Raw genomic sequence first — 16,689 nt, 5'->3', positions numbered from 1 at the left:
TGGCTTCTAAGTAAATATTATTCATTGTTAAAGATTTGTTGTATTGTTCATGGAATAAGAGAGAATACTTATGTATACATCATTGAAATATTGTTGATAGCTTCTAAGGCAGGACCCTTATTTGTCATATCTTCTCGAGAAGGATATACAGTGTTAAAAATGGCTACTCAAAGGTTTTGTTTGAGGTGGAATAACCACCAGACCAATATGTTGTCAGTGTTTGATCAGCTACTGCATGCAGAAACGTTCACTGACGTAACTTTGGCTGTAGAAGGTCAGTTGCTTAAAGCACATAAAATGGTTTTATCGGCTTGTAGTCCATACTTTCAAGCTCTTTTTGTCAATCATCAAGAGAAACATCCTATTGTTATCCTGAAGGATGTTCCCTATTCAGATATGAAAAGCTTACTGGATTTTATGTACAGGGGTGAAGTCAGTGTTGACCAAGAGAGGTTAACTGCATTCCTCAAAGTAGCCGAGAGCTTAAGAATAAAGGGACTAACAGAGGTAAACGAGGAAAAATGCGATATACCTGCATTAACGAACTCGTTAATACAACAGCAACAAACCAACACTGGGCATACTCCCCCACCCCAATTACATAGAATACATCCATACGCGCATCAAAAAAGGCCAGCATCTGGCATTCCTAGCGGAGGTGCACCCCCTAACTTGCTGATGCCTTTATTGGGCAATGCTTTAATGCAACCGAAGAGAAAACGTGGTCGACCCAGAAAGCTGAGTGGCAGCTCTAGTGACGCCCTAAACACAGCCGCCAGTCCGCCGGGTGAATTTATTCCCGAGTCCGCATCGCACGCATCTTCAAATAGAGCAGGAGATCAGTTATTACGTGGTTCGCCGGAAATGTTAGAAGTCAAAATGTCAATGGACGGATTTAATGCTGAGGATGGGGCAACATCGGGTGGTGAAGACGGCGGAGAGGCACTAATGATCGACGAAGGCGACGACGCGCAGTCGAACGAGGCTCCTACGTCCGGCAAAGATTCAGAATCAGCAGGTACGTGCTGTTACAATTTTTGTTTCCAGTTCTCGTTATTAGCTCTTGGTAGAAATATGTTTAGATTAAGTTATCCTTTTTTGACATTTTAAACGGAATCATCGGTTTCATCAGTTTAAAGCGAAAAATTATGTAAATTGTACATTATCGTGAAAAAAGTTCAAAATAATTTTCGCTTATCTATTGTAAATATTTTAATCTTCCTTTCCATTTACCTAACACCGTATAGATAAATAAATAAAATATAACTGAATTTTAAAAGAGAAAAGCTACTGGGATATAAGCTTTGATGTTAGGATTAAATAAGTGAAAAGTGAAGTGTAATTAAAATATCTATATTATATTTATTTAAAGTTTATTCTGAAGGGGTAAGTGATAATTTCTCAAATTTTTATGACGTACGTATTCGAGAAAATAAATGCTTATTACTTCTACAAGATATAACTATTGCTTGCTTTTCTGCTTTCGGGGAGAGCTATTAGAGGAATGGCCAGGGGCAATTTCGGTTTGGTAATGGTTTGAGCAATATATTTTCACTCTTATAATCTATTAAAACTAAACATATTATTTACATGAGAAACGGGAAAACAGACAAGGCTTATTCCCAATAGCTTTCCTTCATTTAAGGCTTCGTTGGAAATATTATAGTTTTGACTTATGATATTTGAAATGTAATTGTGCTAAAATATTTCCAATTTTTTTCATTAAATACCTTAAATGTATTAAAGTCCATTCAGATAGTAAGACATGATATTGTCAATTTTCAGATGTAGAGAAACAACAAAAAGAGGAAACTCATCATAGTTTTCCTACAAATGGTCCGGTATTGTCTATTGAAAATGGATCTATCAAACAGGAGCCTACTTCTGAAACTACTGACGAATATAATGAGCCGATCGAATACAAATACAATCCAGATAGAAGTCGCGAAAACTCTAACTCTCGGGAAGGTCCGGTAAATGATTCAGATGACAAAACAAGACTAGGTCGTAATTTAAAGCCAAAGAATAGTAAAAAATTACTACCCCAAATGTCTAAATTTAGAGCTCGAAGTCTATTCAATCAACTCTCTGGTCTGTCTAATCTGAACCCCGCTCTCAACAGCTTTGATAAGTTTCCCCCTGAAACTGTTCTAATGCCGGCACTCGCTACTCAATTGTTCGCGGCTGAATTAGAGCAAAACAATTTAAATATGGCTAGCAACGAGGTCTCTGACTTAGCCCAAACCAACTGGGAGCATCGCATATTCCCATCGCCTATTAGAAAAAATAACATAGGCAACGTTGGTAATTATCACGAGGAAACTAACGAATCTGTACGGGACTATTGTATCAAGGAAGGTGAAAATGTATTTAGATGCAAAATTTGCGCAAGAGTTTATACTCACATTAGTAACTTCTGTCGACATTATGTCACGTCCCACAAAAAAGATGTCAAAGTTTTCCCGTGTCCCATTTGCTTTAAAGAATTCACTCGTAAAGATAATATGATAGCACATCTAAAAATCATTCATAAAAATCAACCGAATGCCAACGAGCAGACAGCGAAACAAGAGTCTTAATTATACGGATAGAAACGTTGAATACTATTTAAACGATTATTTTGAAAGATCTGATTTAATTTTAATTCAAACATAAGTAAAAATAGACTTTGAATTCATAAATAGTGTCTAAAGTGTAGATTGCAATTGAATAGGCGTTCGAGTTCTAAGTTTCACTGTATATCAATAAGTTTGTTGGTATTTTAGCGACAAGAGTCGTTTGTTGTTGTATTTATCTATTTATTTATGTTGTTCCATTTGTTTCTCAGAGTGCTGAGCTTCAAAGAGATTTATGAAATTTTCTATAATTTACTTGTTATTTTGCACTCACTTGTTACTTAATTTTATTACTTACAAAAAGTTCAGGGTACAAAGTAACTACTCATGGTGATCGTTAATTCAAACGTAGTCTATTCGATTACATGCAATTCTCATTGAACTGAATTAGTTAGTGTAGTTTAGGAGTTATTTTTACGAGTATACCAATGGCGGAGCCTTTTTTAAACTTATAATTAGTATAAATTATATTTATTAAGATTCTGACTATTTAATATTTCCTGAACAGAGGCTATGCTCTACAAAAAAGGCTAGACTAATGCCATTTTCAGTAGTGGTGTGAAATGCATTTTCATTTAACTTGCCTTATTAGTGATTTTAGTTTTATTATTTACGATATAACTTCTCCGAAGTAAAACTCAACACGGGCTATGATTTTAATTTGTAGATTTTGTTAAGGTTAATTTAAAATAGTTTATCAATGTTGAAATGTTTGGTTGTAAACGTATTCTATTAAAAAAAAAAAATAGACCATAATATACGATGGCCGAGGAAGATAGAATAGCTTACAATAATCTCATTTAAACAAACGTAGTGTAGGTTCAGTTCCATAAAATGTACGCAACTTCATCAGTAGTAAAAGAGTAACTACTATTTTCCATTTTCTTCTTTCGTTATCGAGATGCATGTATATTTATACACTTTACATATATCTATAGGTCAATTATGTACCTTCTGTAAACAAGTATCTGTCAAAGACAATATTGTAATATATTCGTAGGGGAATGATATTTATATTCGATATAAAGAGGGACGTTATATAGAATACACATTTAACAATTCTCTTACCAGTTTCATGTTATAGCAGATTTATTAATAACAAAACTTGTGTGAGAGTTAAAATATTATCGTTTAGTTTTGTAAATATTACTAAAAACGACAACAAGATTGTTGTTAAAGGTGATTATAGCAAGGTGCTTGGAGAAAAGTTTAAAATACTGGAACCATGAGATGATTTGTAAATTCTATTTTAGTAGAAATCAAAATGCCTTAAATATATATTAGGGAATCGTACTTATTAAATTATTTAGTTAAATTTAGAAGCAAAAGTAGTCTTCCATATAATGATAGCTACACTTTCTCGATTCAGTTGTTAAATACAAATTTGAACAAACATTTGGATATATTGACATTAGTCTCTTAGCCAAGTTTACACTTAAACATAGGACTGAGCGTCGGTTTGAGAAAGCGTACAGATCGAGAGTCGGGCCGCGGTCGTGGAGATTCGAATACAAAAACAAGTGTAGATGAAGCGTGGAACTTTAAAAATTTACGTTTTCGACCCGAAATCAAACCGTTTCCAATTCAATAAGTAGTAGGTCCAGGGAACGCTTGCCTATTAGTGTGCCTTTACTTGTATATTAATAAGTTAAATCGACTACTAGGTGACTAAGAAATTTCAAAGAATATTATGTATAATTATTTATTTTCATTATTCAAAGTTTACAATCTACTTTAAGAAGCTTCCTTAGGATTATAGAAACCTCTAGGCCCAAGTAGTTAAATACGATGTTTATAGTTAAATTTAGGGATATCATCTCATGTTTCCCACTTTATATGAAAATCGGAACAACTCGTAAATATATTTAAAAAAAAAAACATTATATAAAATCAAGGCGACAACTATGCCTAGTTAAAAATGTTAAGACTGTTGAATTCATATAAACGAATTTATTGTACCTTTCATAATCTTTATATGAAAAATTTATCTTTGAACATGGATAGGTACTTAATGGAAAATTAGATATATTGAAAGGTGAGGCTATTGGATATTTCGAATAATTAAAGATAGTCAATTTAGCCAGTGCCTAAACTTAAAAGTGTTTAAAATTGAAAATCCCTTAAACTTACCTTAATTAAAACCACGTAAATCATTCTCCTTTCAGAGTTCCTTCATTTAATTCTATACAATAATGATTAAATTCTATTGTATTTGTTGTAAACAATTATAAAATGTATATTTATGTTAACGATAAATATCTTATTTAGAAATCTTATTTCTATATCGATGGAACATTATTTAATTAAAGCTATATCATCAATTGGTGCTAAATTAAACTTAAGGCGACGTCACATGTGATGTGACATTAAAAAATTGTCCCTAAAGTGTATGTTGTTTGTTAATATTATTGTTTTAAAATACATTTTATGTGTTGCCCTTATATTATTTTATCGTTAAAAATATTTTTTTTCGGGGCTTCAGAAAATATGTGCAGCTATCAATATTTTTATGTATACATGATAATGCTATGGGCAGATGCTATTAAACAGACAGATTATATTATATTGACATATTTTTAACATTACATATATCACAGAGTTATAACAGATCATCAGCCGTTTCATTGTTAAATATATATTTGCTTATAATATTACAGAGTATATTAATTCTTAAAGGTTTGTAGGAAAGTTATCAAATTAAATTTGCAGAATATAAATTATAAAAATAATACATTTATAATAATTACAGTGATTATTTATTTTCTATTATAATATTACTATGGACTACTGTAACTTAGAGAGGTGTTTCAGGAATAATTTCAAGTCATAACTAGCAGCATTTTTACATATATGAAACTTTTAATAATATAAAACTAGGTTAATTTCGAAATCAACTGAGAAGAAAATATGTAGTTGTTAAATTAATTGACGCTCAATTTTATCAATCGAGTCAATAGCCTAAAGGTTACTTTGTTTTGTGGTTTAAAACTGTGTAATCTGATTTAATACTATTTTGAGCAACTGAGCCCACTCATAGTAAGTACTCATATTTGCATAAAAGTATTTTTGAATTAGAAGACTTTGGTTATACAATTGCAATGCTAATATTTTATTGACTCGATTGTTCGTAGAATTAAGCGTATACCAAAATGAACAGTACGGAATGTTTATCATTGCAAAATGTTTTCAAATCGTAGATTATTGTCAGTCTTAGGTTAAGAATAGGAGACAGAGCAGTTTACATTTCAGTCATGAAGTGAGAGTTTAAAATTAGACCGTTCTACACCTCTCGTAAGTATTTTGAAATAAAACTATACCTACAAATACATATTTTATCTTAACATGACACTAAATTTGACGCAAAAAACTTATTAAATTATTATATAGTTATTAGCCAAATGTGACTCCATATTTTTTTGTTATTTGCACTTAGACAATAGCAAATGCAAGGTGTAAAATTTAGAAAAATTTAGATTCGGAAGTTACACGACATAGAATTATTTGTTATTAAAAGAAATACGATCGTATACAATAAGGTGTTAATTACTATTTTTAGAATCTTTAAAGAAAATAATAAAAGTTAAAGCTAAACAGAATCTTTTCTATTAATGTTATTGTTTGCTTTTGTTCCATTCGTTATGTTTTTTTTAAACCTTTTTAAATTATTGTGACCTTTTTTGTAAACTTTATACCGGCATATTATTAATATATAACATGTCTTGTAAGGCGATGGTTTTAGCCAACTGCTAAGCTAAAGATGAGCCAATTTTACTTTGTTCATGTGAATGACATGAGATTAATAATATGCTTTGTTTTACTTAATTATGTTTCTGTTATATTTTTTACGAGTACTTAGTGTCTTTAAAATTCTATATCTTTGTATACTATATACTATTGACACTTATTTATATTGGAAACCTATCTTGCCAAGATTCGTTTATCTAGACGAAACATTTGATGATGCTACGTCTTTACCTTTAAGCGTACCTTTTATGGTGATATCAGCAACGATGCTTATTACTTATATAAATAAAATTATTCAGACTTTATTGAAGAATGAACTATGTTTAATAGTAGCAAAGTAACAACACGGGTTATTAGTAAAGATTAGTTTAAGTTATTTATAATAATTATAGACATAAATTGTGTTGCTTACAATGGAGTGAATTTTCTATTCTGTAGAAAACTAGTAGTCACGAAGAGAGGACTGATCAGGTAGGTATGTTGTCACATGATACTACTCTCACGTAGACGGTGTGGTTAGAGCTAGTTACGTTAAAATGCTTTCTATGTTGCTCAAATTGACGCTATGCGAAAACAAAGTATTTTTGGTTCAGTACAAATTGTTGCTTTTGTATTTTTTATTTTAAAAAATAGATTTAGATGTCTTGCGAAATGTAATCCACGACGAGGCTATGTTATTTGGTTATTTAAAATCAATGAAGGCAGCTATATTTCATAATTATTTAATGGCAATCCTTGCCTTAATTAGACTTGTCTATCTCAACTAAATAACCCACCTTATGTGATCTTATGAGCTAAGGTAAACTGAAACATTATTCTATTTAAATAATGTACCCGCACTTGCCGAAATAGTTCCAAATGCAAACACTTGAGTCCTATTTTTAACATAGTGAAAACTATCTTTTTTGTTACATTATTTTTTTAATTTATTACGTAGACTTAATTATTATTTTATATAGTTTTAGACGTTTGACTTTACTGGAATCCATTGTTTTATCCAAATGATTTTTTTTTAATTATTTTCTACCACTGCCTTGTGTTATTCAAACGAGAAATTATTTTGCACAGCAGAATTTTTTTACTTTGTATCAAAATTATTCTTAAGAATATCGATAAAATGAACCTTTTATTTAATGTTTTAAATTTTTATTTTTGTTTCTAGTTTGATATATATTTTATTTAAGGATTCATATTTGGACGAGTTTGTCATTCTAACGTATCTGTACAGTTAAACGAGCTTTATCAATAAAATATGATTGGTGCTACTTACTTCTTCTGCAATACTAAGTTAATTAACATGACGAACTTGTCTACAGTAGTTCCATCTGTCACGTGGTTTTCGTTTTTATCATGGTGTAATTATTTTCATCATTTAATTTGAAGAAATAAATATTAATATATTTTCGCCTTTTGTTTCTTTTATCCCTTTGATTACCTATTTTTATTTTCATCATTAGGTAAAATATATTTTTTTTACTTTTATTTGTAGACACACTTCGGTTGTATTAGTGTGTGTCATAAGCATGGTACTTTTTTATGATAATAATGAATTACCTGATTTCAGGTCGTGGTACACCTGAATTTGAAAATAAAGATATTAAATATGAACAATCGCCATCAAACGACGGTCATGGAAAAATTCGTATTAATCCCGCTACACAGTCTGCTTCAACATCAAATGAATATCAAAACGATTCCATTAATAATAATACGTTACCAACAGGAGGGAGCCAGATGCAAAGACCCGTTGTCAGAAGACGTATAAGAAGAAGAGCTAACTCCGCGTCGAACGATCCAGCGGAACAGCTGACAGAGATGTCCGTTCGCGGTCTTAATCTATTTAGATACGCTTCGGTAAACGAAGGAGTGTACCAGTGCACCGAATGCGCGAAAGATAACATACAAAAAACCTTCAAAAACAAATATTCATTCCAGAGGCACGCTTTCCTATATCACGAAGGGCAGCAGAGAAAAGTATTTCCGTGTCCGGTGTGTTGCAAGGAATTCTCTCGACCAGACAAAATGAAAAATCATATGAAAACCACACATGATTGTTATGTGCCGAAGGATTGTGTCTATCCACCGAACGCCTTCTTCATGCTACCCGGAATGGAAGGTCAGCTACCACCTGGAATAAAATTAGAAACGGTAGGTTCGGGATCGCCCCGTGGTTCCACGCCCTCACATTCTTCTCCTGATCCTGCGCAAGTTTGAGGAAGACTATGTGACATATATTATGGATTTCAGAGAACATTATCGTTCGAACCATATAAATAGTGCCTTCGAAAATGCCTTTAAATTATAGTATACGTATTTTACTATAGTATACTTGAAAATATTATTCTAAAAAAATAGAAGCCCTGACTTCATTAGGCGTAGTATTTGTTCTATTTTTGGAGTGAAATTTTGACGATTTACATTTTACAAAGTATTTCCAATGATACTGTTTTGCATTTAATATCTAATGTTCGTTACATAGAGCTCATTACGTTTTACTTGTTAAAAGTGTGGTTGTGCAAATATTAGACAATAAATATTTTACACATATTAATGGAGGCCAGTTACGCAAATTTTACGGCGTATTAAATTTTAATATTTACATTTTCTATTAATAGGTGCTTTGCAAGTCTGAAATGAGCGTTACAATCATTTTTTACTCTAGATTTTTGAACCCTTATTAAAAGCTGCATTAAATTATAACTTTAATATTAAAAATATCGCAAGACACCAACCAAAGACTGTACATTATTATCATTTAATCTGTCTTCGCAATATACGTTGAACAAATATGTCAAAAGTTTGAACTAAAAATGTGAAATGCTGGCAGGCAAGACTACTTTTTATTCTATGCCAAACTTTAAAATAAAAAGAGGCAATAAAAACCAATATTGTAAAGTAAACTAGTATCTACTAACTTGCCTTATCCTCTAAATGAGTTCTAAAACAACAAAATGTTTGTCAACTTGCGAAAATATTATCCCTACATTGCAGAATATTAATTATTATTACTTATTATAAAGACTATATATAGAAGTATATTAAATTACTGTTTGATTATTAGTGAGCCTATTGTTACGATATCTATTTAATTCTTAATATCAAGTGAAGTTATAGATAAAGATATATACAATAAATATGCTTACGTAAAATCTATTAGTGCCATAGCACATTATGTTAATGTTGTATAAAACCTTTCCATATCTATCTTTTCATTATACATAGAGTTAGTTTAACGTATGTGGGCTCTAGTTCGCCTGGAGCCCGGGAAACGACAATCAGAAGTTCTTCCATTAATAAGGAAAATATTTGTTAGACGTTTTTAATTAATCTCCGAGGTTAATATAAATTAAGTTTTTGTCTTTAAATTGAACGTTAATTATATTATTATAGGCTTAAGTTTATGAAGAGTTTTGATAACACTAGCAATTTATATTATAATTACTTTATGTATAGAACGTAGATTTACTGTATTAGCTACTTAAAAGATTATTATTGAGTTTTGTGTTTAATTTTAGCGCACAATTTTTAAGTTTATATAAGGTTGATAGGTTCAAGTTGATGTATATAATTAAGATTAGACTTGAATCATTATAGATTTTATAGTTGCCGATAAGGTATTAACAATTATAACAGTGTGATTTTTTTAGATAGGTATACCAGCGCCAGTCAATCGCACAAAATCTGTTTGATAATTGCGTTTATAAGTGTTTATAAATTGAAATCTCTCGAGTTTTTTCTTTTTCCATTCCTGTTATAAATTTCGACTCCTCACGAGGTTCGTTTATTTGAGTGGCGACATGTTATTTATGTTTTATTTTCTTTCTTTTTTTTGTAGTATTTTGTTTTTGTGATATTAGTGCTAACTAAGTTAGCGACGCGTTCATTGTTGTATCTTATTTCTTTTTTTTCTAACCACATGCTGCAAGGCAGCTTATATATAATTATAGATTATATAAGACGTATTATCGTTTTCATTAAGTATTATGGTCACGAATAAGTGAACAACTACTTAATAATAAATATCGGCGATGGTTTACGCAACTCTATTATCATAATAAATAATTTGTCTTTTATTTTGCACAGATTGAGATATTATTTTGTAATTTCTTTACAAGCAATGTTTTTTTTTAAATTATAGCACGTGAAATTTATTACATAACCATAAAGATTTCATATGTTTTTTTTAAAGTATTTAAGTTAATTCAAGATTGGTTTTAACATATACCACTGATTATAGAGTTTAAAAACAAATGATATTTTAATATTTTAAAATTTGCTTTTTTTATATATTAATATTCCTATATGGATGGTAAAATTTTATCACAATTACTAAAATGTTAAATTATATTGTAAACAAATAGACCGAATAGATATATAATTCTATCTTAGAAATTGTTAAAAAATTTAAATTTTCTCTTCATTATTTTCCTACAGCTGTCTGCGATTGATCGATAATATTATTTTAAAAAATACGCAACAATTTTAGTCCACAAGAATAAAGATAAAAACGTACTGAACGTTATATCATTCATCATTTAAGATTTAGAATCAAGGTAGTGCAATTTTTATACGCGTGTTGATTTTTTCTATATTCTATTGAAAAAATAGTTAACTGAAGTACAGAAGTATATTTATTGTGCCGTTTATCATCCTAATAACGGTCTTAGTATTACTCTTATCTACTTTTTGTATATTATAAATATAATGCTATGTTTTTCTTTTAAAGCGGTGATCGGATCTTTCGATTCCATTTTAGATAATCAGAGACGACGATTGTTATTGGACACTAACCTTTAATATTCTTTTAGTATTTTTACAACTTAAGTACTAAATATATCGCTATGTATACTTTAATCTTTATATCAACGTTAACAGTACTAGCACAGTTTAACTGGATGATTTTGTTAATATAGAGTTAAATTGTCGTTGCAAACAGCAAAGCTTTAACAGTAAATTGATTTAAGATACGAAATATGAAGAATATAATGTTTAAAATGTAACAAGAAATTAAACTAGTTCTTATTTAAGGAAGAGAATCTTACCAACGCATTGAAATGCAATGCAAAAATATGTAAACTACAAATAATAATTCAAATAAAAATATAAAAGACTAAAGTGGATCAAATTTATTTTCCAAATTTTTACCCCGTTAATTCTATGAGTGATATTTGTAACAATTGTTCAAAAACATAGCTATATTTCCACTATGCTTATGAATTGTATTATTTATTTATAATTAACGATGTCGTTTCTAATACTTTTAAACAGTTCCTGAGCATTAACGTTATAAGTCATGATTGTAGCATATATTTAAGGGAAAGTGGTCACTCTTCGTATGTGGGGCATTTTATACATTAAATAAACGACGCACACTTTCAGATTTAATGAATGCAGCACGTTTTAGTTTAACTGACGAGGTGTAACGAATTTGTATTCGAATAAATATAATGTACATCGCATTATATTTTATTCTCAGAAATGGATAAGGTAACCGAAGAGAGGAAAAGTTAGAGGCCGAAAATACGAAGCAAGACAAAAATTTCAGAGACTTATTTTAAACAATATGAAAAGTCAGTTATGTAAATTAGGAAGCGCTTTATCGTGTATATAATTTTTATGAGTATTAGTAATAGTTATTGTTAGAGATATTCGTAGTTTTGATTACAAGAATGTTTTACGAGGTATAAAATACAACTTGTAAAAGCGAAGTTTTTATATCTTCGTTCATTTTTAATATATAAGTGAGGTGAATTTTGTTTAACTATCACGTGACACTGCGCGATTAGAAGATTCACATTTACGTTAACGGTTGTTCTGTATATTTTTCCCAAATACTTGTAAGCAAGATTCTGCAATAGAGTAGAAAGGTGTTATTGCAAATGTAGAAGAAACTAAAATATTTGGAAAATCCAAAAGTCGACACTTCTACGCCGTCTAGTGGTATGTTTAGAAACTAATCGATCGATCGTACAACCATCATAACCCAATCTCCAATCCCAGGAGCTCTGGACACCTTACTCACCAACAGGAACACAATACTGCCCCAGTCGGGCTGCTTCATATTTTGAGCAGGAAATTTCTGCTGTGCCCTACCTCAGTTAAACCAACTGTTTACCAACTTGCGTAGACTTGTTACCGACAATCCTAAACCGTATCAATTAGTTAATTTATTAATGCTTATTTAAATGTCTTAATGTTTGTTTACGTTATAATATTAAGAAAAACATCTTAGACAAAACTAGATGTACTTTTAAAGTATTTTATTATATAATATTAAATTTCTAATTATGTAGGTAGGTATGCCTGCCCCCTTGACTGTCATAACGCATATCATAACCCCCAATTTGCTTTTGGACTGGGTACTGTCCCTACGAAAAGCTCCAGCTACCACTACAAAGTGGTACCGTCCCCGTTGGTAACTTTATACACTAGATGAATTTCTGTTACTTACCAACTTATATATAATAATTATTATAATATGAAAATTTAACTATTTTGAAGTAGGTACTTAAAATAAATAAAATTTAAGTATTAGATTCTTTCTACACAGAGTGACAACTTTCCCCTACATATCTTCTTAATAAATACAGTCAAAATAAATAAATAAGTTTTGAATTCACTTTAAAAAAAGACAGCCTAAGACACCTAATTTAACGACATAGCCTTCTAGTTAGTAGGTATAGTATAAGGTAGGTATAAAAGTCTAAAAAAAGTTAACTAAGTTGTATGTATGTTTATTAATATTAATAAGTACCTAATTATTATTATTTTACAGAATATCATTACACATACGAAGACGATGGTAATAGTATACCAATTATAACTTTGGAAGTCTTATCAGGCTCATCTGGAGCGGAATATAAACAAGAGAATCTAGAACATATTCAACAAAACACCTTTGAAGCTATTCAAGACACTGGTGTTCACTTTTTAACAGAAAAACTCAATAAAGATGAAATTAACGAAAACAAGGACCAAGAAAATACAAAAGAAGTTCCAAAAGTAAGAAATGATCTACTAGAATACATGACTAGGAAAGACGGTAGTGTAGTTTGCAAGCTCTGTGGAGAAATACTACAAAGTCGAACGCACTGGTACAGACACAAATATAAATTACATGTAATACAACCGCTGAATCCGGCTCCGCTTTTTCAATGTGAACATTGTTTGGTGTATTTTAAAAGTAGAAAAGGTATGTTAGACCAATAACTAAATAGTTAATTTGTGGTTAACATAACGCCAATCAACGCTCTGCCCATAAGTCGTATTAGGGAATAATTTAATTAATTTCATAAACTACTAAACGTTGGAGTACATCCGACACCGCCATGTTCTACCACGTTATATTTTGGTATCCTTCAGATTTGTTGATATACATATGGTATGTCCCATGGCTGAATTTTAATTGTCTATATAATCTCCAGAATATTTAGCTCTGTAAGACTGAGGAAAAAAAAACGTTAGAATTGATTAGTTTCAGATTACCAAATAAGTCCCGCTTAATAATAATGTCGGCTCCCATTGACAACAATATTAAGTGATCCTATTTTTTTATCTCGTACTTCTCATAGTTGATAACTCTCCTCAATAATACGCTTTTTTGTTTTATATCTTAAAATTAACTGTAAACAAATGTATTACATAAACAGTCACACAGTCATAAGAGTCAAACACGTTTCAAAAGCAGTGTAACAGTGCAGTGTGAAGAGTGCGCTGTGTAACTGACTGATGTGACTGAATGATGACTTTGTTTCTTTAGGGTACATCGGTCACATAGCTAGCAGACACAGCGAAGTTCTACGAGACTCCAGCCCCGTCCTAACAAATTCACAAGCCGAAGCTCTAGCGAAACAGACTGCGACCATTCAGACTGACATCAAAGAGGAAATTGATCCAGAAATGTCTATACCAAAGTCAAGTGTGCCGAATTATCAAAACAATGGGAAACAAATAAATAGCGTGTTAGTGAGAAATCCGGAAAATAAAAAGGGTCTTAAAAATAGAGAACATAGAGGTTTGTAAATATGTATACATATGGATTAAATTTTTCTCTTAGGTAGTATATTCCGTTTAATATATTAGGTTGAATGTAACTTAAGTAAGCGTATTTAAGTTACCGTCATTAAGCCTTCCATCCCGAAGTTTAACTTATTTGCTCGAATTTTTTATATAAATTATTCTAAAAAGTAATAAAAGTAAAGAAGGAGGATTTAACAGCAGGTATGTCGATGCTTATATGCTGATAATATTAGGTAAATTATTTATTAATGCAAATAAGAAATTGTAGTGCATCAAAATCAAGAAAAAAAAAACAATTTCAAGATTTTAATTCCTTGTCTGTGCAAAAATAAGAGTTATTAATATAACTACGCATCTACATAAAAAGGACAAAATTATTTATACGACAGTTTTATTTTTAAAGTTCAAAAGAAAATTCAAAACACGTGATGGTGGGAAATAGGCTAAAATATATTAAATATAATTAAAATAAAAAGTACATTACTTGCTTTACTTTAACAAAAAGGAACAACCAGTTAAATTAAATTTTCATTGCGTGTTAAATATGGAGGTTCTATAATTTTGTTATTAAGTGCAGTAATGTATGTATATTAAATATCATGTGGTACCTACGCACTGCTACCTGAACTTCATTATAAAGACGATAACAAAGAAAAACAATTAATTTTGAATGATTGACATTTGACTTCTTAATAAAAAATATATATATGAAAGGAAACCATTTTATAACTTCCTTGATTTGGTCTCGTTCAAAGCTTAACTTTTTTGAAGAGTTTAGCTACAGAATACGATAGGTACATTTAGATAAGTATTATGTCTCCATTGATTGACGTTTGACGTCTATAACGGTGGAGCGATTTCTAAGTTAATGAAACAAGATTTGCCGAAGACTTCTACACTTTCAATCTCTTTTTTTTTACCAATAAAAACTATTTTGACGCATTAACATAATAAAAGGTTACACAATTTAGAACCTACTTTAAAATGAAATTATTTATATGGTATTTAAAAAAAATTGATACTTGTCCGTTATGTTGTTTACGACCCCAAAGAACTGTATTCACATAATTATGCATATACATATATTTTTTATAATCCGACACAGCTCTAGTGTTTTTATTGTAGTGAATTTTGCATTATTTGCCAAAATTAATTATAAAATAATATTATGTAAATCTTAAATACAGAAATCTCGTGTCACATTGTTAGTTACCATACTCCTTCGAAACGGCCGGACCGATTTTTATGAAATTTTGGGTGCATATCGGGTAGGTCTGAGAATCGATCAATATCTATTTTTCATACCCCTAAGCTATAAGGGGGGAGCTATTAAGGGAGTTAATAACATATATGGCAAAACAACGTTGCTTGGGGTCAGCTAGTGTGTAAAATATTACCAACTCTACCAACCTAAAATACATATGTATTTCTTATTAAAACATTATTTATTTTACTATATCAAATAAAATATAATTTATTTCGATTATTTGGTCGTGTCTTAAATTCGTAAATTATTTATATTATTTCGGTTGATTACAGGAGAAAATAATAACAAATCTGATTGGGAAGAAAAGCGATCAAAGGAAGAGAAATTAGTAGCAGATATCATAGATCGAGTGAGGAGGGAATGCGAGGCTCAAGGCTCGGGAGGAGCAGCCAGGCGAGGTTACACGCGACGAACAACCGTTATGCATATTTAGGGTCTTAGTGTGTTGGAATTAAAGTCTCGATCAGAAGGTATCGATTGAATGAATGAATGATTTATGGGGTAAAAATGGCTATATGCACAGATCTATTTACAAAAAGTACATTAACTAATTAAAAATTTAGTTTTTTAACCAATAAGAAATTGGTATTTCGGCTCTGTGTTTTTCCTCGCGCGTGTGCCCAGTCGTACACGTCGGAGGCGCGGTAGTGTGGGGCGATGCGATAAATACGCCATACGTTCCCACGGCTCGCTCATTTGGCATTTTGGGGGCGCTCGTCGTGGCGAACGGACTTTCGGGATTTACTTCACTTGGCGGCGGCGTGTCGACACATTGTGACGATATACGTAGAGGACGTACAAGCTGAACCTACGACTTCTGCGTGTGGTTGATGGTGTATTCGCCTTTTACATGGCGTACTGTGATGATTCACAGTAGTTCTTTTCAGAACTGAGTGCATGTCCTGTTTTTCACTAACGAAGCAGTTCTTTTTATAGTATAGGATCCTCCTATAAAACTACCTTCACTCGATCGCTATCAGGTATTTATGATAACAACCATAATATTGACATATTAAATTGGATATAAAATACTTTTAATCCACT

General features: G+C 30.9%; 1 protein-coding gene across 3 annotated transcripts; it reads left to right on the top strand.

Moving 5' to 3' along the window:
• The first annotated feature begins 6 nt into the window (after window positions 1-6).
• On the top strand, window positions 7-16,208 carry LOC123663899 (protein tramtrack, alpha isoform). 3 transcript variants are annotated; one of them, XM_045598561.1, is made up of 4 exons: window positions 7-1,018; window positions 13,135-13,551; window positions 14,119-14,373; window positions 15,918-16,208. In XM_045598561.1, exons 1-4 carry the CDS (start codon window positions 160-162, stop codon window positions 16,076-16,078), a joined length of 1,692 nt encoding a protein of 563 aa, XP_045454517.1. In that variant the 5' UTR covers window positions 7-159; the 3' UTR covers window positions 16,079-16,208. The 3 variants fall into 3 exon arrangements, with proteins under 3 accessions (XP_045454517.1, XP_045454510.1, XP_045454503.1); XM_045598554.1 differs by lacking the exons at window positions 13,135-13,551; window positions 14,119-14,373; window positions 15,918-16,208 and adding an exon at window positions 7,924-9,259 and having other exon boundaries at window positions 95-1,018; XM_045598547.1 differs by lacking the exons at window positions 13,135-13,551; window positions 14,119-14,373; window positions 15,918-16,208 and adding an exon at window positions 1,786-2,631 and having other exon boundaries at window positions 95-1,018.
• Window positions 16,209-16,689: the final 481 nt, after the last annotated feature.

Source organism: Melitaea cinxia, chromosome 2 (assembly GCF_905220565.1).
Source record: "Melitaea cinxia chromosome 2, ilMelCinx1.1, whole genome shotgun sequence".
Classification (NCBI taxonomy): Eukaryota; Metazoa; Arthropoda; class Insecta; order Lepidoptera; family Nymphalidae; genus Melitaea; species Melitaea cinxia.
Note: the sequence above shows the minus strand (reverse complement) of the source record. Positions and strands in the feature narration are given on the sequence as shown.

Bases quoted from the DNA above. Each gene is read 5' to 3' on its own strand.
- LOC123663899 (XM_045598561.1), top strand. From the start codon at position 160: ATGGCTACTCAAAGGTTTTGTTTGAGGTGGAATAACCACCAGACCAAT. The intron at 1,019-13,134 runs GTACGTGCTGTT...ATTATTTTACAG, and splicing joins CAAAGATTCAGAATCAGCAG to AATATCATTACACATACGAA. The intron at 13,552-14,118 runs GTATGTTAGACC...TTGTTTCTTTAG, and splicing joins GTATTTTAAAAGTAGAAAAG to GGTACATCGGTCACATAGCT.